The sequence below is a fragment of the Panthera leo genome, chromosome D1, assembly GCF_018350215.1.
Source record: "Panthera leo isolate Ple1 chromosome D1, P.leo_Ple1_pat1.1, whole genome shotgun sequence".
NCBI classification, from domain to species: domain Eukaryota; kingdom Metazoa; phylum Chordata; class Mammalia; order Carnivora; family Felidae; genus Panthera; species Panthera leo.
Window position 1 is genome coordinate 11,894,065 of NC_056688.1, and position 23,911 is coordinate 11,917,975.

The following is a 23,911-nucleotide window of genomic DNA, read 5'->3' on the forward strand; positions in this document are numbered from 1 at the left end:
CATGGGATCGAGCCTGCTTGGGATTCTCTCTCTCCTGATCTCTCTCAAAAATAAATGAACAAACTTAATAGAACAAGAAGAAAATGAAAGAAAAGAAAGTGGGAATTCTGCGCAGTCGGGCAGAGCTTCTCAAAGTTATCACTCAGGGATGTTGTCAAAAGGCAAACTGTGATTCAACAGGTCTAGGGTGGAGGCCTCAACAGGGGTATGTTGATTTGTGGAGACTGTTGATTTCCTTGGTATAAACACTTCCACCATGAGAACTTCAAGCTACCACCATGAGGTCACTGAACACAGAGTTGGGAAGAGACACACACTTTCAGCTGGAGAGGCAGTACAAGCTGGCTCTAACACATCCAAATCTCTACATTTCCAAGGCACTCCTAGATGATTCAGATGCTGCTGGTCCACAGACCATATTTTCAGTCTCAAGATTATAGAAGACAGTGAAGCTATCTGGGGCTTAGGCTTGAGGCAAGGAAATGTGAGATCATTTAGGAGAGCGAGGAGAGACATCACCTAGATCAGGGTTTCTGAAGCTCAGCATTATTGACATTCTGGACTCTTTGTTTTGGGGGGCTATCTGCACATCATAGGACATTGGGCAGCATCCCTGGCTTCTACCCGCTGAAGCCAGCAGCATCCTCCTCCAGCAATCACAATCAAAAGGCTCTCTAGACGCCATGCATCTAGATTCATCTCTAAAAAAGGAAGGAAGGGAAGGGTGGTAACTCATACCACAAGAAAAGAGATACTGAAGAGCAAAAACAAGAAAGAGAGGAAAAGAAAGAAAGAAAGAAAGAAAGAAAAAAAAAAGAAAGAAAGAAAGAAAGAAATCTCCTTAAACACACACACACACACACACACACACACACACACACACACACCGCTTTAGTTAGCACCAGGCTGAACCAAGTAGAAAAGAAGACTGTATGTATATTTAGAAAGAATGTAGGCAGGATTCAAAGTTTAAAACACGAGGAAAGTTCTGGAGGGTAAAAGAAAGGTACTGACCTACGACAACAGGTCCATTGACTAAGAAGTAGGATCAAGGATATCTTGGGCTCTTAGACTCAAAATTGCTGTGTTCAGTCCTGGCTGTATCGTTTATTAGGTGGGTGATCCTGGGCAAATTATCTGACAAGTAAAAGCCTCCGATATGAAGACTTCATGGAGTTGTCATGAGTACTGAGATAACGTATGTTAATTTCTGAGCACAGGGTCCTGCACATGCTCAATTAATGTTAGCTGCTACTATTACCAGCATCATTATTCTCCTTAAGAAACATATGCTTCACTGGCTACTGTTTAAACTTGTTAGATGAAATGTAACACATGGGAAGATCTTGCCTGGTGAGGCCTTACTTGTCAATTCTTTTTATAAATATTGTACTCATCGTGTGAGCAGAAACTGTAGCTGAAGAGGCATTAAAGTTGGGAAAGCCAGGGCGCCTGGGTGGCTCAGTCGATTGAGCATCTGACTTCAGCTCAGGTCATGATCTCATGGTTGGGGAGTTCGAGCCGCACACAGGGCTCGCTGCTTTCAGTGTGGAGCCTGCGTTGGACCCTCTGTCCCCATCTCTCTCTGCACCCCCACCTCTCTCTCTCCCCCTCTCTCTCTGCACCCCCACCTCTCTCTCTCTCCCTCAAAAAAAAAAAAAAAAAAAGTTGGGAAAGCCAACCACTGACTGATGTTCCAAAAATCACAACTAATGAGACGAGGTAAACGTGAATAAAAAGCCCATAAATCAAGAGGAAGCAAAAAGAACATTAAATTTTCACTGAAACTGGCAGGTTTTCATAGGGCTCCAGTTAGCATCAAGAACATGTGATGAATTCTAGTACAGCTGCCAAGGATGACAGGTTTATAAGAACCAACCTGACTTCAAGTTGTTTATCCTACAACAACAGTAAACTGCGCTGCTGGTTTTTATCCAAGTCGAGAAGTGATTAAAACACAGAAACCTGTTGGGTGCCTGGGTGGCTCAGTTAAGCATCTGACTTCAGCACAGGTCAGGATCTCATGGTTTGTGGGTTTGAGCCTTGCATTGGGCTCTGCGCTGACAGCTCGGAGCCTGGAGTCTGCTTTGGATTCTGTGCCTCCCTCTTTCTCTGCCCCTCCCCTGCTCACGCTCTGTCTCTCCCCAAAATAAACAAACATTAAAAAATTTTCTTAAAAAAATAAGGAAAGAAAAAACACAGAAACCTGCCTGTAAGTAATTTCTATAGATAATTCGAATATCAGTCTGGGGTATTCAGTAATATCACAAAGTATCCTCTTTCAGTCGCTAGTACATACTGAGAACATATTTCAAGAGTACTACATTTTTCTCACTAAAATTCTTGGGAGGCTATGAAGGGTTCTGTCTGTCCCATGCACAACTGACCAATAAGGGAAGGGAAGCATTCTAGGTTTTAAATAGCTTCTGAGTGTCAGGACAGGATAACTGTTCCCAACTAGAACAATTGAGGACCCTTTAAGGGAAATGTAGAATTCTTCAGAGAATCCAAAATAGAGCCATTCTAACATGAAACTCATCAAGAGGAGGAAGTTATTAAAACCTTTCCTCTGAGATGTGAAAAGTAGTTTCCCTGTATAGAATTCCTTCAACCCAGCCTGCTAATTTCAAGCATCTTCATTAGCAAAAACAAAGAGGGCAAACATTATCGAGCATTCCAAGCTTATCATTTGTCTGTATGGGGCGAATCACTGGGAAGAACACTGAATGTCATCACTCTGCAGATGGCCAGGAGTCAGGGTACTACTCCAGCCAGCCACAGCCAACGGGACTTCCAAGTTTTCCAAAAATAGCTATGACTTACATACAAGTGCTCATCAAACACCTCACATACAAACTTGTAGGGAATGCTGATAGTGGCCACTGTGGCAGAGGTAAATGAAGATGCCTTTGATTAACAGGCACATGGTCCCCAACAAATTTAAGCATGACTTACTCTCCCTTAAAATAGCCTCTTCCCTAAAATCAACCCAACGGTCTCAAAACTAAGATGTTTCCCACCTGTTTTGAAGTCACTGTCCTAAATGAAATAGAAACGATCTGTGAAACCAGAGAAAATCCTGACTCAGATTCCAATGGGCATTTGTGAACACCTAACAATAGCATCCCCATTAGAAATCAGCACATGAAATACATCCACATTACTTTCATTTTGGAGCCCAGGACCAGGAGGTATCTCTTACTACAGGAGTTCAAAAAGGAAGTGTGTTCACTTCCACAATACTGCTCTCCTGTGCGCAGGAACACAATAAAGAGCCATAACCGGTTTCCCACGTGGAGGTATCTGACAGCTTTGTATTGTAAATGTTTATGAAATTCCTCATTTCCGAACTCTCATTTGCATCCCTGGCACACGTTTCCCATTCGGTCTCCAAAAAGCACAGTAGTTGAGGGGTGAGGAGGTAATGTTGTTACAGCATTCCAAAGCAACCTTAGAAGACGTTCTCAAATTGCCTACTTCCCAAGTTTCTTCACACGGGCATTATCGGCCTTTTGATTTGCTCCCAAACCAGTGTTCCACTCTCACCCACTTAGCCCAGAAATCCCTGTATCGGTTTCAATCTTCTCAGATAATAGGAATGGGAAGGCACTTGTGAGCATACCTTGTATTCCTCGCGCTGTTCCTCCTCCCTCCTTAAAAATCCAGGGATGAATGCACTGGGGAGGTTGCTTTATTTAAAAAAAAAAAAAAAAAAAAAAAAAAAAGCGAGGGTGGCAGGGGTAAGGGAAGGGAGGGAGGGAGTGGTAACCAGGACCCCTGGTCTTTTTTACAAGGTGTTGATAAATCCCTCCTTTAAGTCAGCTAAGTTCGGTCTGCTTAGACACTTCAAAACACTACTGTATAAAAGGGACTTAAAAATGAAAACAAACAACAAAACCCACCTAAGCTGCCACCTTCGGAAGTTTCTCATCCAGGTCAGGGCCCACGAGCGCTCCCCCGAAAAAGCCCTGATGCACACAACCCCAAGTCCTGCCCTTTATACCTACTCCCCTCCCAGCATGAGCTCGCCGCGGACTCGAAGGGCGTCCCCGATCCCTGCGACCCGAGCCCTGCAAAGACTTCAGCCCCTTCGCCGGCGCACTGCCCTCGCCCCCGCCCGGCCAGCGCCCGCGCCCTCCGTAGCCCCCTCCCGCCCCTAGCCCCGCAGCCCCGCAGGCCCGCCCGGGCCCGCGCCGCTCCGGCCCGCGCCCCGCAGCCCCCTCCCCTCCCGGGACCCCGTGCCTCCCCCGGCCCCCGCTCGCTGCCGCGGGGCCCACCGAGCCGCGCCGGTCCGCTGCTCCGGCCGCGTCGTCCTGCTGCAGCTCCGCAGTCATGGCCGAGGCGCCCCTCCGCGGGTCATCCGGCTCCCGCCGCCGCCGCCAGCCCAGCCTCTCAGGAGGTGGAGGAGGAGGAGGAGGAGGAGGAGGAGGAGGTGGTGGTAGTGGTGGAGGAGGTGGAGGCGGAGGAGGCGGAGGAGGCGGGGGAGACGGAGGAGGAGGAGAAGGTAGCTATGCCCCGCCCCGCCTTCCACCCCTCTTCGGCCCCGCCTCCGCCTCGAGCCCGCCGGAGGCTCGTCCCACACGCCCCGCCCCCCGGCCTTTGCGCGCACGCAAGGCGCGCGGCCCGGGGCCGAGCGGCTCTGCGTGCTCCCGCGCACGCAGGGTTCTGACCCGGCGCGGGTCACGTGACTCAGGCCCCGCCCGCGGCTAACGGTCAGCGGCGCCGGCGTTCCGGGGCTGTTGGCGCCCAGGAAATGGTTGGGAAGCGTGGACGACTCGCTCCCGCCCCAGGCCGTCTCGCGGAAGAGTTCAAGCTGCTCTCGGCGTCGGGAAGCTGTCTGGAGCCCGCGCTCTGGACGGTTTCCCACCTGGCAGTAGAGTCGCTTGGGAGTCCAGGCGCTGGAGGGGTTACCCGTCGTCTGTAGGGAGAGGCGGAGGCTGAGCGCCCTGGTCTGGCCAGAGCTACCCAGACGGACCAGACCCCCTCATCCCTGCTGCCCAGCACCCGCACACACCTGGGCGTGGGGAGTGAGTTGGCGCGTTGTCCCCTTTGCGGTTTTCTGGAGTTCAAACTAGAATTGCAATCTATTTGGTTAAGCCCGAGCCAGCTGCTCCTGACGGCGTATTAAGAACTCGGTGCCTCCCCCGATCTGAAATTGCATTTTCAACAGTTAGATGGAAATCCTAACTACTAACCATGTTTCACATTATTCACGTGTTATCACTGACCGCCGTTCGGTTGGCACCCATTTGGCTGTCCCAAATCTCAGTAGAGGCCTGGTGTGGAAGAGCCCTTTTTTAGCGGTGTGGTTATGCCATTTTCCTGATCTGGGCCTCTGGCGGTATCTTGGGTGTGAATTTGGTGTGGATCGTGGCCTTTCACCCTGTGCTCCTGGCGTTGTTGCCCATGTGATTGTGATGTTTCACCTGCAGGCCTTTCTAGTCTGCCGGTGAGCCCAGCTTGTGGCACCAGGAAACAGGTGCAGAACAGGAGCAGTTGCCGTCCGAAACCTGGCTACTCACAGGACCCGGGGCCATGACTGCTGCTGGTTTTCACCTGGAGACACAGAGGTTCCCTTTTCCCTGCCAGGTAAAGTGACAGAGTGATCAGAATCTTCCACGTGCAACAGGCCGACTGTGTGTGTGTGTCTGATGGTTGCAGGACTTTTATGGTTATGCCTTTGCCTTTTTTTTTTCCCCCATGAGTTCCACACCTGAGGCTCATGGCCTCAACCCTGGAGTCACTGCAAAACAAGTTGATTTCTCAGTATGATTTATTTACAGCTTCGCATATTTCTAAGTTACCAGAAAGCTCTATTTCTGTGTGTCTTGACCATGTCTCTGCAACAACTCTTGTTTGTCTTTGCACATTCATTTTAGGAAATTGCTTGTTTAATGGGAGTAAATGGGGTGGAAAACCTGTAACTTATTCATGAACACTTCCTTGAAAAACTACCAGACACCTCCTATACTCGTATTTCTGGGGGAAAAAAAGTGTATACAGGCCATTTGGTAAATAATAGGCCCCTGAATTTTGACTGAGCATCTTTCTGCTGTGTGGATCTAAACAGAACTCCAGATCTAATAAATTCGATATAATCAGTTTGAGGGCTCTAGATTGACAAATCTTCTTCGCCTCCTTGTGTTTAACTACCACCTGATCTTGGACACGGTAGTCAGCTAGAGACACCCTGTCCAAACAAGAGTATTTAATGAAGAGTCTGCGTCAGTGCTTGGCCATCAGTTGGCAAGTTTCATGGTGATCAAATATCAAAAATGGACATCATGGAACATGCGCTGTCACCACAGAAAATCTTTTCTTATTCCTTCTTGAAACCCATACGTGAAGGCTCCAGAATAATTACATTATTAGTTGATAATCCTTTCAAGAGTGTTCAGGAAAAAAAAATAAGGGGCAATAGCAAGTAATTGGCATATTTCAAAGGGGAATAATAGTTTTGGGGCTGTTTTCCTGAAGGAGAAATTGAATTTTTTTTCTTTCCCTGAAAACTGTTTGCCCCCATGCTAAGTTACTTTCTCTGAATCAATGGATTTATATTTCTGTTGGTGACTTACTTCAAACCCAAAACAGAATTTGTATTGTAATAAAATGATCCCATTTTGTGTTATTGAATACTTGTGTGGAGCTTGTGGGATAAAAGAATGAAGGGAACGTGTTAGGAAAAGAAAAAAGGAGAAAGACGGAAATGCATACTTCTATTTCTTCTCTGTTTCACTCTGTAAATAGTTTCTGCTCCTGTCTTTGGAGCAACTGGAACTGAGAGCTGAAGGCTGAGGCTGATTGACAGGTATGACTGTTCTCTGAGCAGTGGATTCCTTTCCAGGAACAATCTAGTCAGAAATGTCCTTACAGGCCAGCTTCTTAGCAGTTAGGAAAATGGCCTTTCTCACTGTTTTGGAAACAGTATGGATATTTCTGTTATAACCCCTAGATTAAATAATTAGATGAATTACAAGGTTAAATTATAGGTGTTCTGAAAGTGTCTCCGAAAAGGCTCTCTTTGGCTACTTGAAAAACGAATTTCTGGCCTTCCTGAAATGTGTACTGTAGGCAAATGTAGTTTGTTACCCATTCAGTCAGGTGAATGAGTTCATTTTCATTTTCAAGGTATTTGGCCTTAGTATGCAAAATAACAACCTCGTATCTCCTTGTTTTTGTTTCTCTAGAAAACAAACACTAAAAAAGAAAAAAACATAAAACAAACATCTTAAATCTGTTTTCTTCAGAATTCATGAAAGCCTTTAACCTGTGGGATTCAATTTTCCTTTTATAAGAAGGTGAATATAACTTTAGCTTCCAGATTGAGAGGTGATAATAAAGAACCAGAAATAAGCGTACTTCTGCAAACTTGATTTTTGACAAACCAGCATTGTAGACCAGTGGGCGTCAGATGGACTTTTCATAAATGGTACTCAGACAACTAGTTATCCGTATAAAAAATTAATTTGGGACTCTTAGCTTACATCATAAGTAGAAACCAGTTTTAGGTGGATTAAAGACTTTGAAAAAGCAAAATTAAAAAAATTTTAAACATCCAGTTGGAGATTATACTTTGAGGATAGGAGAACTTCTTTTAATCAGATACAAAAGTACAAACCATAAAAGAAAAGTTGGTAACTTTAATGCTAAAATTAAGAATTTCTCAGGGCGCCTGGGTGGCTCAGTCAGTTAAGTTTCCGATTTCGGCTCAGGTCATGATCTCATGGTTCGTGGGTTCAAGCCTGGCGTCGGGCTCTGTGCTGACAGCTCAAAGCCTGGAGCCAGATTCTGTGTCTCTGTCTCTCTCTGCTCCTCCCCCACTCACGCTCTGTCTCTCTCCTTCTCTCAAAAATAAATAAACATTGAAAAAAAATTAACAAAAGATTAAGAATTTCTCTTCGTTAAAAGGTACCATGAGAAAAAAATATCCACAAACTGAGAGAAAATAATTGTAACAATGTAACTGATAACATATTAGTATCCAGAACAAAATTTCCAAACCTTGGCACTGTTAACATGTTGGGGCCAGATACCTCTTTGTTTTGAGGCCTGTCCAATGCACTGTAGGATGTTTTGGCATCATCTCTGGCCTCTCTCTACTAGATGCCAGTAGCTCTCTGCTGCCTACCTATGACCATCATAAATGTCTCCAGACATTGCAAAATGTTCCCTAAGGGGCATATTCTCCAGTTGAGAACCAATGATCTAGACCAGGTGAAAAACCTTTACAAAAGAGACAGTGTAATAGAAGGAACAGCCAAACGCTGTGCAGATGCTGGATAGAAAAGGAAACCCAAGCAGTTGAAAGATGCTGAACTCACTGATAATGAGGAACACAGGAATTAAGACCACAAAGATGCCATGTCATGCATCCAGTTGGCAAAAATTTTTAAATACCACAATTACAAGTGTGGTCAAGAATGTGGAGCAATGGGAGAACACTTACACACTCGCTGGTAGTGTAAATTAGCACAGCCACTTTGGAAAAATTTGGCATCTGGTACTAAAATTTGAAGTTGTGTGTGCCTCACATTCAGCATGTCCTAAGTATGTATCCTAGAACAATTCTTAGTGTTAGTTAGGATATATGTGTAAGATGTTCTTAACACTTTTAATGGCAGATGAAGCAGGGATCAACCTAAATATATCAACGGTAAAACTGATCAATTGTTTTGTGTTGTCATTCGATGGAACTTTATAGAGCAGTTAAAATGAGTGAATTACAGCTATGCAATATCATGGATGAATCTTAGGAACATAGTACTGTAGGGGATCAAGCAAATCACAGAAGATGGCACATAATGTAATTCCATTTGTATGAATTACAAAAACCATCAAATAATATGTCATCTAGGGAGATAAACATATGGTTAAACTACAAATGAAAGCCTGAATATTATAAACACAAAATTTGAACTAGAAGCTCTGAAGGAAGGGATGGGAAGGGAAGGGATAGACAAGGGAAGGGAAGGGATAGGGAACGGGCATATAAGGGAATTTACAGGTACTCCTAATGTTCTGGTTTCATAAATCAAGTGGTATTTACATGAGGGTTCATTCTATCATTTTACATAAATTTTATTAACTACTCAGTAATACAAAAGTTTAAAAGAACATTAAACTTAAAATGAAAAGCCTATCAATCCTTGCTCTAATGATGTTTCCGTGCCCTCAAAAAATATTGAGAAAAGTCTCTGTAGTTTGCAGGTTACCCTTTTGAATGCCGGCTGATGCATGAGGCAGAAATTTAACATTCTCTGAAATTAGGGGCCCCTGCGTGGCTCCGTCAGTTAAGCATCCCACTTTGGCTCAGGTCATGATCTCGCGGTCTGTGAGTTTGAGCCCCGAGTCAGGCTCTGTGCTGGAGCTCAGAGTCTGGAGCCTGTTTCAGATTCTGTGTCTCCCTCTCACGCTCTCTGTCCCTCCCCTGCTCACACTCTGTGTGTGTGTGTGTGTGTGTGTGTGTGTTTGTGTGTGTGTGTGTGTGTCAAAAAAATAAACATTAAAAAAATTCTCTGGAATTATAATTTGAACTATCATCAAGATAAATGAAAAATATTACCATTCCATTTTATGCAGAGTGTGCCCCAAATCCATATTTTAGATGATGTCCAATGAGCTAGAAATTCTATTTTATAAAACATTTTCCTCTTTAGCTTCAAGATTTGGGGAAAGACTTCTATGTCAAAGTTGTGGCCTCCTACAGAAACCGAAAATATCATTTAAGATAAAAACCAGAAAGCTACCCAGGAAAAAAAAAAATAGAAGTTTGTATAATGCAGCAAGTATTAGAAGCATAAATTGGAACTTAAGGTGACTTAATTTTTTCACCCAGGGCCCCATTGAAGTGAAAAGTTTTCCTCCTCAAAATATCAGAATTTGAAAAAATAGATGAGGCCAGAGTAACTAATACAAACTTGCCTTCGGAAATGCAGATGTTTTTACTGATCTGATAAGTTGACCTTGGAAGAAAACAGAACATTTTTAGAGGAAGTAATAACTTCACTGAGCACTTATAGGCTAGGTGGTGTCCTGAGTGCTTTGCATGTATGAACTAATCCTCACGAGACCCTATGAAGTGCTGTTATTATTAATACCTCCTTTACAAATGAGGAGAAAGGTAAAGTACTTTACCCAAGACTTTTCTCCTATAAAGACGGGAGCCATGATTCTAAGCTAAGCAGTCTAGCTCTCTTTCTATAGGCTGAGGTAAAATATAAGATTCTGGCTTAAAGAAACTCAGGAAAGATGAATCATTAGAAGAAACAGCCTGTAAAGATTTCTCGGAGGAGGTGTTACCTGAACTGAGTTGACAGAGAAAGCAGAGAGTAAGACAATGGGAGTCTTGGCAGGCCATTAAAGACTAGTTATAGGTGGAGTTAACCACAGGTCCCAGTTTGCCTGGGGCAATTACGGTTTACCACCTGTTTTCCCGGAATGATTTTTGGTAGCTTTTCCTTCCTCTAACTTCTAGGATTGGATGTTAAATTGTCTGGTCATCCTACTACAGAGCAGTTTATCTTGAAAGTAAGCAATTCCTAGAGAATCTCACCGTAGTATAACCCAAAGTCTTTCAGATATAACTAAAATGCAAATCTCTAGCCCTGTCTAAGTATGTATCATTAGTAAGAACTGGTTCATCTGTTTCTAAAGAACATAGCCAGAGGGAGTAGAGGGCACCCCATTGAAGGTGGGTGGGATCACTGCCTGGAGACCCTTGCCCTTAAGGGACTGGGTAGCTTTTTCAGTTTTGTAAGCCATTCTCTGTGGCATTTAAGGCCTAGAGGTGCCTGAGAGCCATCCCGGAAGAGAAAGGCGACAATGTGGAGTTAAAAGGGGGGAAAATATTTGATGGTCTCTGCCAGAGGGGGGCAGAAGTTGAATGGGTTTTTGTTTTTGCTTTTGTGGGATTTTTTTCTTCCCATGAGAGAAGAGAGTTTTAGAATTTTATTTAGACCTGGAATGTTGAAGGGAACAACTTTAAAATTTGGAAACAGTGGTTTGTTGGAGTATTTATTGTCTCTTCCACTTCTCCAGAGTAACCAGAAAGTGAAAACCAAAGGAAGACAGTGTCCTGAATAGAGTGGACTCTTGAGCCATTTTTGTGAGGAGACGCCACTCCATAGAAGGGACATCAGTTGTGTTCAGGAGGACAGGTACGTAGTGCGTGCTTTGGGCTGGCAGTTCAGAGAGCTGGTCTGTGCAAATCACGATTCTCTAGTACCAAGGAGTAAAAAGATGTGGAAAAGTTACTTAGCTCAAAATTACTAGTCATGTTATTTGAAGTAGAGGATTCTCAAATTTGGTTCCCTTAACTTTATGGAAAGAGGAACAGTGATCCCCACAATTATTGTCATATGTTAAAGCTCATTATTTCATTGGCAAGACAAAGAGAATGGAATAGCAGCCAGACCAACACTCTGGCTTGATCATGGTGAGCAGGTCCATGATCTGGTGGTGACCTCGCTGGGAGAACGTGATGAAAATACTTTCCGCATTATGAAGTGACACTTAAATAAGTTTTGATTTTTATAAAAACAAAATTTGCATTGCTCAAACTGAATAAGGTCAAGAGCCCCTTTCTGTCACTTTGTGGACATTACCAAGGAAGCCTGCCTGTTCAGAGCCAGTGCTAGAGGTTCCTGGTTGGGGAAGGAGCACTTATTGAAGCAAAAGTTTAACAAAAGTGATGTTTTTGTTTCTTTTCTTGTCTAGGAATTCATTCTTAGTATTTAACCATACTAGAAAAGCCATATATGGTATATATTTTGGCTTCCCCCCCACCACGGACACACATTATTTGGGAATCTCTGTCTTGGTTATCATAAAGACTAAAAATCTGAAGCTTTGGTGTTGTAAGCCCTTACCTTTTTTTTTTTTTTTTAAATTTAAATTCAAGTTAGTGTAGTGTTGGTTTCAGGAGTAGAGCCCAGTGATTCATCACTCCCATATAACACCCAGCGCTCATCCCAACAAGTGCCCTCCTTAATGCCCATAACCCATTTAGCCCATCCCCCCCCCCACCAACCTCCCCTCCAGCAACCCTCAGTTTATTATCTGTACTTAAGAGTCTTTTATGGTTTGCCTCCCTCTCTGTTTTTATTTTTCCTTCCCTTCCCCTATGCTCATCTGTTTTGTTTCTTAAATTCCACATGTGCGTGAAATCATATGGTATTTGTCTTTCTCTGACTGAATTAATTTGCTTAGCATAATAATACTTTAGTTCCATCCACATTGCAAATGGCAAAATTTTATTCTTTTTGATCACTGAGTAATATTCCATTGCATATAAGATAAAAAGCTTCTGCACAGCAAAGGAAACAATCAGTAGAACTAAAAGGCAACAGACAGAATGGGAGAAGATATCTGCAAAGGCTATATTGGATAAAGCGTTGGTATCCAAAATCTATAAAGAACATATCAAGCTCAACAACCCAAAACCACATTATCCGGTGAAGAAATGGGTGGAAGACATGAATAGATACTTTTCCAAAGAAGACATCCGGGTGGCCAACAGACACATGAAAAGATGCTCAACATCACTCATCATCAGAGAAATGTAAATCAAAGCCACAATGAGGTACCACCTCACACTGGTCACAATGGCTAAACTGAACAACTCAGGAAACAACAGGTGTTGGCAAGGATGTGGAGAAAGGGGAACACTTTTGCACTGTTGATGGGAATGCAAACTGGTGCAGCCACTCTGGAAAACAGTATGGAGGTTCCTCAAAGAATTAAAAATAGAACTATCCTATGACCCAGTAATTGCACTACTAGGTATTTATCCAAAGGATGGAAAAATGCTGATTCGAAAGGGCACACGTACCCCAATATTTATAGCAACACTATCAACAATAGTCAAATTATGGAAAGAGCCCAAATGTCCATTGAACAATGACTAAAGAAGATGTGGTATGTATATACAATGTAAGCCCTTATCTTGGTATTTAACAGCTACTAGAACTCATTTTCCCTCTTATAAATGACAGACTGAAAATACTTTCATTTTTTTTACAGAAGTTATGTGATTCATTGTTACTTGTAGTTCTTATTTATTTTTCTTCATACTTGAAAACTTAGTAATTAATAATTGTGATTTTGATGATTACGTTCAGTCCATAACAAGTTATATTTATTTTCTTTTTATGTTGCTGAGATAGTATTGCCTTTTTTTAAGTTTATTTATTTTAAGAGAGAAAAAGTTAGCATATGTGCATGCACAGGGAAGGAGCCGAGAGAGAGGAGAGAGAGAGAATCCAAAGCATGCTCCACACCATCAACATGGAGCCCGACGTGGGACTTGAACTCGTGAACCATGAGATCATGACCTGAGCTGAAATCAAGAGTTCGACACCCAACTGACTGAGCCACCCAGGCACCCCACTGTGTTGCTTTTTAAAATAAATTAATCAAGTGGCACCTGGGTGGCTCAGCCCATTAAGTGTCCGACTTCAGCTCAGGTCATGATCTCACAGTTTGTGAGTTCGGGCCTCGCATCGGGCTCTGTGCTGACAGCTCAGAGCCTGGAGCCTGCTTCGGATTCTGTGTCTCCCTCTCTCCCTGCCCCTCCCCTACTTGTGCACTCTCTCTCCGTCTCTTTCTCAAATATAAACATTAAAAAAATTTTTTTTTTAATTTATAAAATAAATTAATCAAGAATGTTGCTTTTGGTATGGAGGATTAAGGTCTTATCAAATCTGCTGTCTAACAGATAACAGTTACAAAGTCTGGACAAAATAAAAAGTACCTGAAGTATCTGGAGCTTGAATAGAGGTTTCAAGAGGGAGTCGTACCGTGGCAGAAAGGTCCGAAGAGGGGTGTGTGCCCCAGTATTTCAGCTTTACTCAGATAACGGACCATAGTCACAGCATGACACGCGGTGGTTGAAGTGCTAGTGGAAAACCAACCAGGCTTCTGGCCTGAGGAACCAAAAACTAGAGTTTAGGACAAACATGGCAACCCAAAAGAAAGGGAGGGAATTGTGAAGAGGAGAAAGGTAGAGAAAAAGATCCCCAGGCTTTTGTGCAGAGTCTAACCACGTCTCTGGCTGACCCTTCCACCAGCCACAAAGCACCTCAAAAAGGACAGAAGAAATCAGATGAGCTTTGAGCTGTTGCCTGTGTCCAAAAGAGACAGTTTGCAGTTTGAGTCTCACCAAATTAATTCACTGCCAAAGCACAAAAACATCAACATTCATTGGAGAAAGAGGTTACACACACACACACACACACACACACACACACACACACACACACACAAACACCCTCTCCATCCTTTAGACAGAGAATTGAGAGTCTCGGTAAAACATAATATATAAGGGGGCACCTGGGTGGCTCAGTTGGTTAAACGTCTGACTTCAGGTCAGGTCATGATGTCACAGTTCATGGGTTCAAGCCCTGCATCGGGCTCTGTGCTGACAGCTTGGAGCCTGGAGCCTGCTTCCAATTCTGTGTCTCCCTCTCTCTATATCCCAACCCTCCCTCTCTCTTGCTCTCTCTCTCTTTCTCAAAAAAATAAAAAAACATTAAAAACAAACATAATATGTAGGAATACAATCCCAAATTACTCGATATATAAAGAACCAGGAAAATATGACCTCTTACCAAGAGAAAAGACAGGCCAGATGAAGATGTTAGAATCCATTAGACAAGAACATTAAAGTGTCTGTGATAACTAAGCTCTGTGAAGTAAAGGAAACCATACTTGTAGTAAGCAAAATGGAAGAACCTCCACAGATAATTATAAAACATAATAACAAAATGAAAAAAAAATCAAGCTTAAACATTCAGTATTTGAAATGAAAAAGTCATTGACTTGGCTTTATAGTAGGGTACGTATTGTGTAAAGGAAAAGTATTTAGATGTAACACATGACACAACGGAGCATGGTGATGGCAGGGGCCAGTAAATGGAACCAAATGATTGCATGGTAACTACATTTGATGGGAAAGTGCTGTAGTAACTTGAAAAGTAGACTGTGTGAACAATGTTTATTTTAATTTCTAGTATAACCACTAAAAAAAGTTGTGCAAAAAGTATAGCTCAAAAGCCAATAGGTAATCTTTATTAAAAACCAAAAAAATCCAGGGGTGCCTGGGTGGCCTATTCGGTTAAGCATCCAACTTCAGCTCAGGTCATGATCTCATGGTTTGTGAGTTTGAGACCTGTGTCAGGTTCTGTGCTGATAGCTTGGAGCCTGGAGCCTGCTTCAGATTCTTTGTCGCCCATTCTGCCCTCCCTCCCTTGCTCATGCTCTGTCTCTCTCTCTATATATCTATTTAAAGAATAAATAAACATTTAAAATTTTTAAAAAGTTAAAATCCAAAAGTAGGCAGAAAAGGAGGAGTTTTTTTTTAAAAAAAGAATATAAAATACAAATAATAAAATGGGTAACTTAAATCCAAACGTATCAAAAACTACTTTAAATATTAGTGGATCAAATATTCCAATTAAAAGGCAGAAATTAACAAAATGAAATGAAAAAGAAGACCCAAATATGCTATATGTAAGAGATGTGCTTTAAATATAAACACACATGTAGGCTGAAAGCAAGTAGATGGAAAGAGAAGACATACCATGTGCCATGGACTGAATGTTTGTTTCCACCACCCCCCCCCCATTCATATATTGAAATCTTAACCCCCAATTAGGAAGTGAGGCCTTCTGGGGGGTGATTAGGTCATGAAGGTGGAGCCCTCATGATGAAATTAATGCCCTTATTATATATTATGGCCCCAGAGAGTTCTCTAGTCCCCTTTCCATTATATGAGGATACAAGAAGCCAGCAACCTGCAACCCTGAAGAGGTCCCTCACCAGAACTTGATCATGCTTACACCCTGACCTTAGACTTCCAGCCCCGAGAATGGTGAGAAATAAGTTCCTGTTATTTTTAAGCCAACCAGTCTGTGGTATTCTGTTAAAGCACGTAAATAAGCATAGAAAGGCCACAGTGGTTATTAATACCAGACAAAACAGACCTGTGGCAAAGAGTATTATCAGAAACGGGGCCATTTTATAATGATGGATACATGGCTTCATCAAGAAGACGTGATATTCGTAAATGTGGGTCAATGTGTATGTGCCTAATAACAGAGCTCCTAAAATGCATGAAGCAAAAATTGAAAGGATAAAAAGAAGAAATGGACAATTCCACAATGGTAGTAGGAGGTTTTAACACCCCACAGGAAGTGGTGCAACAAGAGACAGAAAAGAACCGTAAAAATATAACCCAAACAACACTATCTACCACCTTGATCTAATTGTTATTCACAGAATGTTACATCCAACGATGTCAGACTGCACCTTCCTTTCAGTACACACGGTGCTTTTACAACAAATCATATGCTAACCCACAAAACAGCTCTCAATCAAAATAAGATTATTGAAATCGTCGAATATGTTCTTTTACCACAACAAAATTAAATTGCAAGTCAAGAACAGTACGGATGGTCCCCAACTTTTGAAGATCCCACTTACAATTTTTCAACCTCACAATGGTGCAAAAGTGATACACATTCATTAGAAACCACTATGAATTTTGAATTTTGATCTTTTCCTGAGCTGCTGCTGTACAGTATGGTTCTCTGTTGTGACACTGGGCAGCAGCTTTGTGCCACCGTGCCCAGTCAGCCACATGGTCGCCAGGGTCGACGATTGATCCACCTACAACCATTCTATACCCATGCAACCATTCTGGTTTCGGGTTTTCACTTTCAGTATAGTATTGAGTAAATTATATGAGAGATTAAACTTTATTATAAAATAGGCTTTGCGCTAGATGAATTTCTCCCACTGTAGGCTAATGTAAGTGTTGTGAGCCCAGCTAAGGTCAGGTAGGCTAAGCTATGATGTTTGGTAAGTTAGGTGTATTAAATGCATTTTCTGCTTAATGATATTTTCAACTTATGATGGGTTCATGGGGATGTAACCTCATCATAAGTCGAGGAAGATCGTACAATATCTAGAAAGACATCCCAAATTTTAAAATAAACAACTTACTTCTAAATAATCTGTGGGGCAAGAAAAATCATGAGAGGTTAGGAAATATTTAAGACAGAAAAGTAATGAATATACAATATATCAAAATTTGTGTAATGCCCCTAACCTAGTGCTTAGAGAAAATGCATGGTTTTATTTTATGTTTTATTTAAGTATAATAGACACACAATGTTACATTAGTTTCATATGTGCAACATAGTGATACAAGAAGTTTATATGTTATGCTGTGTTCACAAGTGTGGCTACTGGTCTGTCCTGATACATCGCTATTACAATACCATTGACTATGTTCCTTATGCTGTGCCTTTTTTTCTGGTGGCTTATTCACTCCATAACTGGAAGCCTGTATCTCCCACTCCTCTTCACCTATTTTGCCCAACCCCCAAACCCACCCCTCTGGCGACCATCAGTTCTCTGTATTTACAAGTCTGATTCTGAAATGGCTACATACTGTATGATTCTAACTATATGACATTCTAGAAAAGGTAGACCTTTATAACATTAAAATTCTTTATTAGTTTTGGGGCTCCTAGGTGGTTCAGTTGGTTGAGCATCCAACTTTGGCTCAGGTCATGATCTCAGGGTTCATGGGTTCAAGTCCTGCATCAGGCTCTTTGCTGACAGCTCAGAGCCTGGAGCCTGCTGCAGATTCTGTGTGTCCCTCTCTCTCTGTCCCTCCCCCATTCACACTCTGTCACTTTCTCTCAAAAAATAAATAAACACTAAAAAATTTTTAAACTCATCTGTTATCTTTTTAATGTTTATTTTTGAGGGAGGGAGGGAGGGAGGGAGGGAGGGAGGGATGGAGAGAGAGAGAGAGAGAGAGAGAGAGAGAGAGAGAGAGAATGCATGGGGGAGGGGCAGAGACAGAGAGAGGGAGACACAGAATTGGAAGCAGGCTCCAGGCTCTGAGCTGTCAGCACAGAGCCCGACATGGGGCTCGAACCCACAAACCATGAGATCATGACCTGAGCTGAAGTTGGACGCTCCACTAACTGAGACACCCAGACGCCCTTATATGGTTTTTAATAATACTTTTTATAACATTTCAGAAGTGGAGAGCCAAGGCTTTCTTTATTTCCACTCTTAGGGAGAAAGAGAAACTACCTCTTCAAACATCACTGAATCACTGGGAAACTTGGGTGCTCCTGGGACCAAGAGTTTGGAGAAGGAAGAGTAAGGAAGTAAGCAAAGAGGAATTTGTTGACAGTTGCAAGCAAAGTAGAAATAGATTAGATGAATTGGTGTTGGGGAACCTGGAGAGGAATGTTTAGAGCAAAGAAGACAAGAGGCATGAATAGAGGCATGGCATGACTTTCAAGCTGTGGAAACGTGAACACTAAAGTACAACGGACAATAGGTTGGATGGATGTTCCCTGGAGCTGCAGGTGCAATGGCTGCCACAAGGCGGTGCTCTGACTGCATCTACTTTGGCTTCCACTGTGCTTTTCATTTTCCCACTCCTCTCTCCTCTTTAAGGGCTCTAACTAGAGGTCTGTCACACTCCAGCCATAGTCAGCCAGCCTGTTATTAGTGCCAAGCCATCCTCCTGGAGCAATGACAGTGTAAATTTCAGCAGTGGCAGAAAGGGGACAAATACAGCTGTTGTGCATTTTAGAATAATTGCCACAGACCATTTAGAGACAGCTTTATAATAACGGCACTTATACAGACTCATACAATATTTCCCTTTTCTGTTTTATTCCTCCCTCAACACTTTGCAACATCAATGTGTTAATCCGCTCATCTTGTGAGTCTAGAATTATCTGCTCCCTAATTTTCTTTTCTTTTACTTTATTTCATGTGTTTATGTTTAAAGCAACTGGCCTTTCTTTGGGCAATTAGGATGGTTCAGGTAGAAACCTGTGTTCTGTCTGCTCCCCAGTTTTACAAAAGGAGGCTTGCAGTCCCAGGGAAGGTACCATTCGGCCTTTTCCTACCTTATTCCTTCTGCTGGGAGTTCCACTCTTCCTGCCCTCACCTTTTCCCGACACAAATGCTATTTGTGAAACACCTCTTCTCACCCCACCCCAAGTCTGGCTCCTCTTTTTGCTTCCAATGTCCCGAGTTCACTTACCAGCTAGCTAGTGTTTATCTCATTGTGTGCTCAGTGTTTCTTATCCATCACCTCTATTCCAGGTTCCTTGAACTTTCTTTATATTCCCCAATGTCCACCACAACTCCCCACATAGTGAGAACATGGATGGCTGGATAAATAAAACAGGCTCCAGCAGGTCAAAGCCCTTGCCCCATCTTGAGTCCGCAGCAGAGTTGGAAATGTCCAGAAATTTAGACCCGAACCAGAATATCTTACTGGCTGCTGTGGTTGACTGTGGTCTCTCCACAGAAAAGTTCTAAATGGGCCTAAATGGAGAAGTCCTGGGTCCTGCAGTGCGCCACAGATCCGGGGAGATGCCCAGAGCTGGCACAGCAAGACTTCAAGGCCCATAATGTGTGCAGAAGGCCTGGACGATGCAGATTACTAAGACCACCTGCCTTACATGGCAGTTGAAGCAGCATCCTGGAACCGATGTCTCAGAGACATGACAAGAAGCAGCAAACCATGTGATCCCGTGTTCCTCTAGTTTTTTTTTGGGCGGGGGGACAGACATCTCTCTCCAGGTAACTGTGAGACCCCTGAGTTTTAGCACCCTCTGAGTGAATCAAAGAGGCATGAACTCCCTGTGTCTGGATCCAGTGTGTATCCTTTGCATGGCTTGCTGGCTGGCTCTGGACCAAACCCACCAAAAACGATCTTGCTCTGAACCCGAGTCATCGTTCCCGCCCATCCTTTCTGAGATGGCGGAGGAAGGACAGCATATTGGGTATGGTTGTGAAAAAGCTCATCCCTTTTGGTGTGTCCTCTTTCTTGCATAAACCAAACTTCTTTTCTGCCCGTCTGTTAATTCTTCCCTCCCTCTCTTTGTTCCATCCTTCTTATGTATTTAATGAGTACTCACTAGGTGCCAAGCTCTGTGCTGGAGACACAAAGATGAATTAGGTACAGTGCTCTACCTTCAAAGAATTCACAGGATTCTGGAAGAGACAGGAAGGTCACAATATACTTGCATAAATGCCATAATGTAGGAGGTATCTGTGAGACCCTGGAAGTGCAAGGGAGTGGGCCATAGCACACTAGCAGGTGTTTGGTAGCCAGCTGGTGGGAGGAGCCCTGACTGGTAGTGTTTGCCGATGTCCGACGTCCGTGTGGCAGACATTCCCATCATGGCTGCTCTCAAGCTACTAACCTGATGTCACTGAACAGAGTTGGGAAGGGACGTACACAGTTGGCTCTTTTGTTTTTTTTTTTTTTAATTTTTTTTTTAACATTTATTTATTTTTGAGACAGAGAGAGACAGAGCATGAACGGGAGAGGGGCAGAGAGAGAGGGAGACGCAGAATCCGAAACAGGCTCCAGGCTCTGAACTGTCAGCACAGAGCCCGATGTGGGGCTCGAAGTCACAGACTGTGAGATCATGACCTGAGCCGAAGTCAGATGCTCAACCGACTGAGCCACCCAGGCGCCCCACAGTTGGCTCTTTTGATGCAGTAAGAGCCATTTCTAGTATACCACCATGACTTCCCCCTCTAAGACCCTGAGCAGAGAACCCATTCAAGCTGTACCTGGGTTTCTGACTTACAGAACCATGAGCTCACAAACGAGTTTGGTTTTAAGCTGCTAAGTGTGTAGGAATTTGTTTTGTTGCCATAGAAAACTAAACAGAGCCTATGACACCCTTTTTATAGATGTGAAAACTGAAGCTTAAAAACAGTAAGCAATTTGACCACGGCCATGAGCATCTAGCAAGTGGGGGCTGGGAGGGCAACTGAGATGTGTCAGATTCCAAAGCCTGGGAAACTGACTCCTGTGTTCCATGACTTCCCATAGAAAACCATGTCACATAGCCAGGAAGGGCCAGGGTCATGGGGGATACTGTTCCTCTGTTCCTTCGTTCATTCATTCGTTCATTCACTCATTCATTCATTCATTTTTAAGGACCAGGAGAAAATGTGCGTTATTATTAAAAATGAAATTCTGAGCCAGAAGAAAATCAAATGTTGAGTGCGGCTTTGTACTTGAAGTGGTGTCCCAGTGGCTACCTTGATATTTATTTCAGAGGATAATGCTATAGAGTAAAAGAAGTTTCACATGGGGCTGTACTCATTAAATATTTGATTTCGGCTAGAGTGTCCATTTCTACTTTTCTGCTCCAGCCTGACCAGATGTGCTCAGAAAATGTGGTTTCCCCTGAATATGTACATCTGTCAAAATTCCTGTCAATGTTAGCACAACTGCCAAGAGAGTGAACAAAGAGAGTTAGCGATTAACTTCAAAGAATTTTGTTGGAGAGGAATAAAGATATTTAAGGTCTGTTTTGTGAACTAATTGCATTTGCATATTTATGGGATTTACTGATATAGCAGTAATTAAAAACTATTTAGTAGTCTTAAAGGACACATAACTCAGTTGCTGTTTGCATAATAAACACTTCTTATTATGTTTGCATAATAAAACCTCTCCCCCTCCTTCTTCCAAAAGACACTGGTCCAGCTAAGAGGTGTTGTATCTTACTTGGAAATAATGGAGAGACAAAGTGCAAGGGCTCCTGGGAATGTGGAGACGGGACTTCTGAAAGAAATACATCTCTAGGTAGCCTCTTAGTGACAGGCCTGACCCTAGACTGCATTCAAGAAACAACAGATTCAAACCTCAGATTACTAAGTCTTTTTCTTAGCTGATATTTTAAGAAGGCTGAATGCTTAGCTTCTGACAATTCCATTTTTTTCATTTTAATACACTGATCTGCTTGAAAGGCCTGAACGGGGTTCACCTCACATTCATCCTTCCTAAATAGCTTAGAGGGGTGTGGTGAGATCTTTGAGTAATGGATAAAAAGTACTGTATTAATGAGTGAGAAGAGACCATTTTCCTGAAAAATTTCATGAAAAATTAAATTTTCATGAAAAAAAAAAATGAACAGGGAAGAGATACCAAATCTAAAGGCACCAAGTAAACAAACTAAATCCAGACAGGACAGTAAGATTGGAAAAACAAATATCTGAGCCATTTGGTGATACAGAGCAAGGCGATCAAGGAAAGATGGGGAAGCGTCTGTGTATAAACTATTTTGAAAACAAGTCAGTCACACAAAACCGTTCCCATCTTGGCAGAATTCATCAGCCAATAAAGAGCTGTAATGGGCAGGATCACCAGACTGTTGTTAAATTAGCTAATGAAGGTTGTAATGTACCTGTATTACACATCATTAGCAGTGGCCTTCCAGTAACAGATGGGTACATGAGGAAGTGAGAAGAAAAGGGAGGGGAAAGCATATCCCAGAAGGTCTGACTTACCATGGCTTGCTAAAATAAAATGTGTGGCAAGAATGTAATGCCGATCATCATCGCGATTAAACCTTTGCATAAAGGGAAGCTTCTGTGTCACCTTCCCATAAAAAGTGCTAGGTACATAGATATGTCTGTCTGCAGCTTGCTTGTCTCCTCATGGAAAGTGCTGGGACTTTGGTGGCCAGATCAGTCTTTGGTGATCGTATCTCTTGATAAACCCCATTTATCTGGCCATCCTCTTTCAAGGATGTTTCTAAACTTTCCATAAGTTTGTATCAAATTTTCACTACCAGGTTACATTTCTTTTTTTTTTTTTTTTTTTTTTTTTTTTTTTCTGAAATATTTTCAAATACACAGCAAGACTGGGAGAATAGTAAAATGAATCCCGCCCCCAAGCGTTTGAGAGTAGTTTGCCAACATGATGCTCTGTCGCCTGTGAGTGCTCAGAATGTGATCCTTACGAACAAGAACATTACATGATCTCAATTCCATCAAAATCGGGAGTCTCTAGGCCCCACCTTGGGTTTTGCGGAGTCTCCCCAAGATGTTCTTTGTAACAAAAGGATCCAATCCAGAGTGACACATTGCACCCAGTTGTCATGTCTCCTTAATGGGCTTTATGGGACACGGTTTCTCCGTCTTTCCTCAGCTTCCCTAACCTTGACACTTTTGAAGATTATAAGCTGTTTTGTAGCGTGTCCCACAGTATGGGGTTATCTGGTGTCTCCTTCCAGATGGATCCAAGTTTTGAATTTTTGGCAGGATGATCACAGAAGTGCAGCTGTGTCTTCTCAGTCCCTCCTATCTCATGGCACACAACTCCCGTGATTGGTAACGTTAATTTTCATCATTTGATTAACGTGTTGTCTGCCAGATTTCTCCACGGAAAGTTTTGGTTTTTTTTTTGGTTTTTTTTTTTTACTCATTCTGATTAATAAGTATGTTGTGTAAGTGTCCTGTTTTTCATCAAACTTTCGCCAGCTAGGTTTTATCAGCCACTGATGTTTTTTGAGTGAATTATGACTATGAAGATTCTGACATTCCTTCTACATGTATTAGTTGGCATTCTAACTTAAGGAAAAGTCTTCATTTCATTCATTTATTTAAATCAGCATGGACTTGTGGATTCTTTTTTTTTTTTAATTTTTTAATGTTTATTTTTGAGAGAGAGAGAGAGAGAGAGAGAGAGAGAGAGAGAATGAGCGGGGGAGGGGCAGAGAGAGAGGGAGACACAGAATCTGAAGCAGGCTCCAGGCTCCGAGCTGTCAGCACAGAGCCTGACGTGGGGCTCAAACCTGCCGATCACAAGATCATGACCTGAGCTGAAGTCAGACGCTTAACTGACTGAGCCTCTCAAGCACCCTGTGGATTTGTATTTTATTTTGGGAGATCCTTCAACTAACTATGCCCTTTTAACATGTCTCTATCATTCTTTTATTTTTTAATTATTTTTTAATGTTTATTTTTGAGCGAGAGAGGGAGACGCAGAATCTGAAACAGCTCCAGGCTCCGAGCTGTCAGCACAGAGCCCGACGCGGGGCTCGAACCCACAAACCACGAG

General features: G+C 42.7%; 1 protein-coding gene and 1 long non-coding RNA gene across 16 annotated transcripts in view; one reads left to right on the forward strand and one right to left on the reverse strand.

Annotated features, from left to right (window-relative positions):
- Window positions 1-5,295, reverse strand: part of USP28 (ubiquitin specific peptidase 28) — a 65,287-nt gene extending 59,992 nt beyond the window's left edge. For 5 of the 15 annotated variants that reach the window (XM_042903966.1, XM_042903964.1, XM_042903965.1 and 2 more), the window contains exon 1: window positions 3,623-3,643. Coding sequence is in view for 2 of the 15 variants with exons in the window: in XM_042903967.1 (XP_042759901.1) it covers window positions 4,278-4,334 (57 nt within the window). In the remaining 13 variants the exon portion in view is untranslated. Of the gene's footprint in view, window positions 1-3,622; window positions 3,665-4,277; window positions 4,432-5,014; window positions 5,070-5,195 lie in introns of those variants that run through there. The other 10 variants (XM_042903975.1, XM_042903973.1, XM_042903974.1 and 7 more) reach the window with 6 other exon arrangements.
- A 92-nt stretch (window positions 5,296-5,387) lies between these two features.
- LOC122199182 lies at window positions 5,388-20,287 on the forward strand. The gene is made up of 5 exons (XR_006193398.1): window positions 5,388-5,589; window positions 6,748-6,808; window positions 11,038-11,156; window positions 18,092-18,185; window positions 19,349-20,287. It is a non-coding gene; the product is annotated as an uncharacterized LOC122199182 (long non-coding RNA).
- Window positions 20,288-23,911: the final 3,624 nt, after the last annotated feature.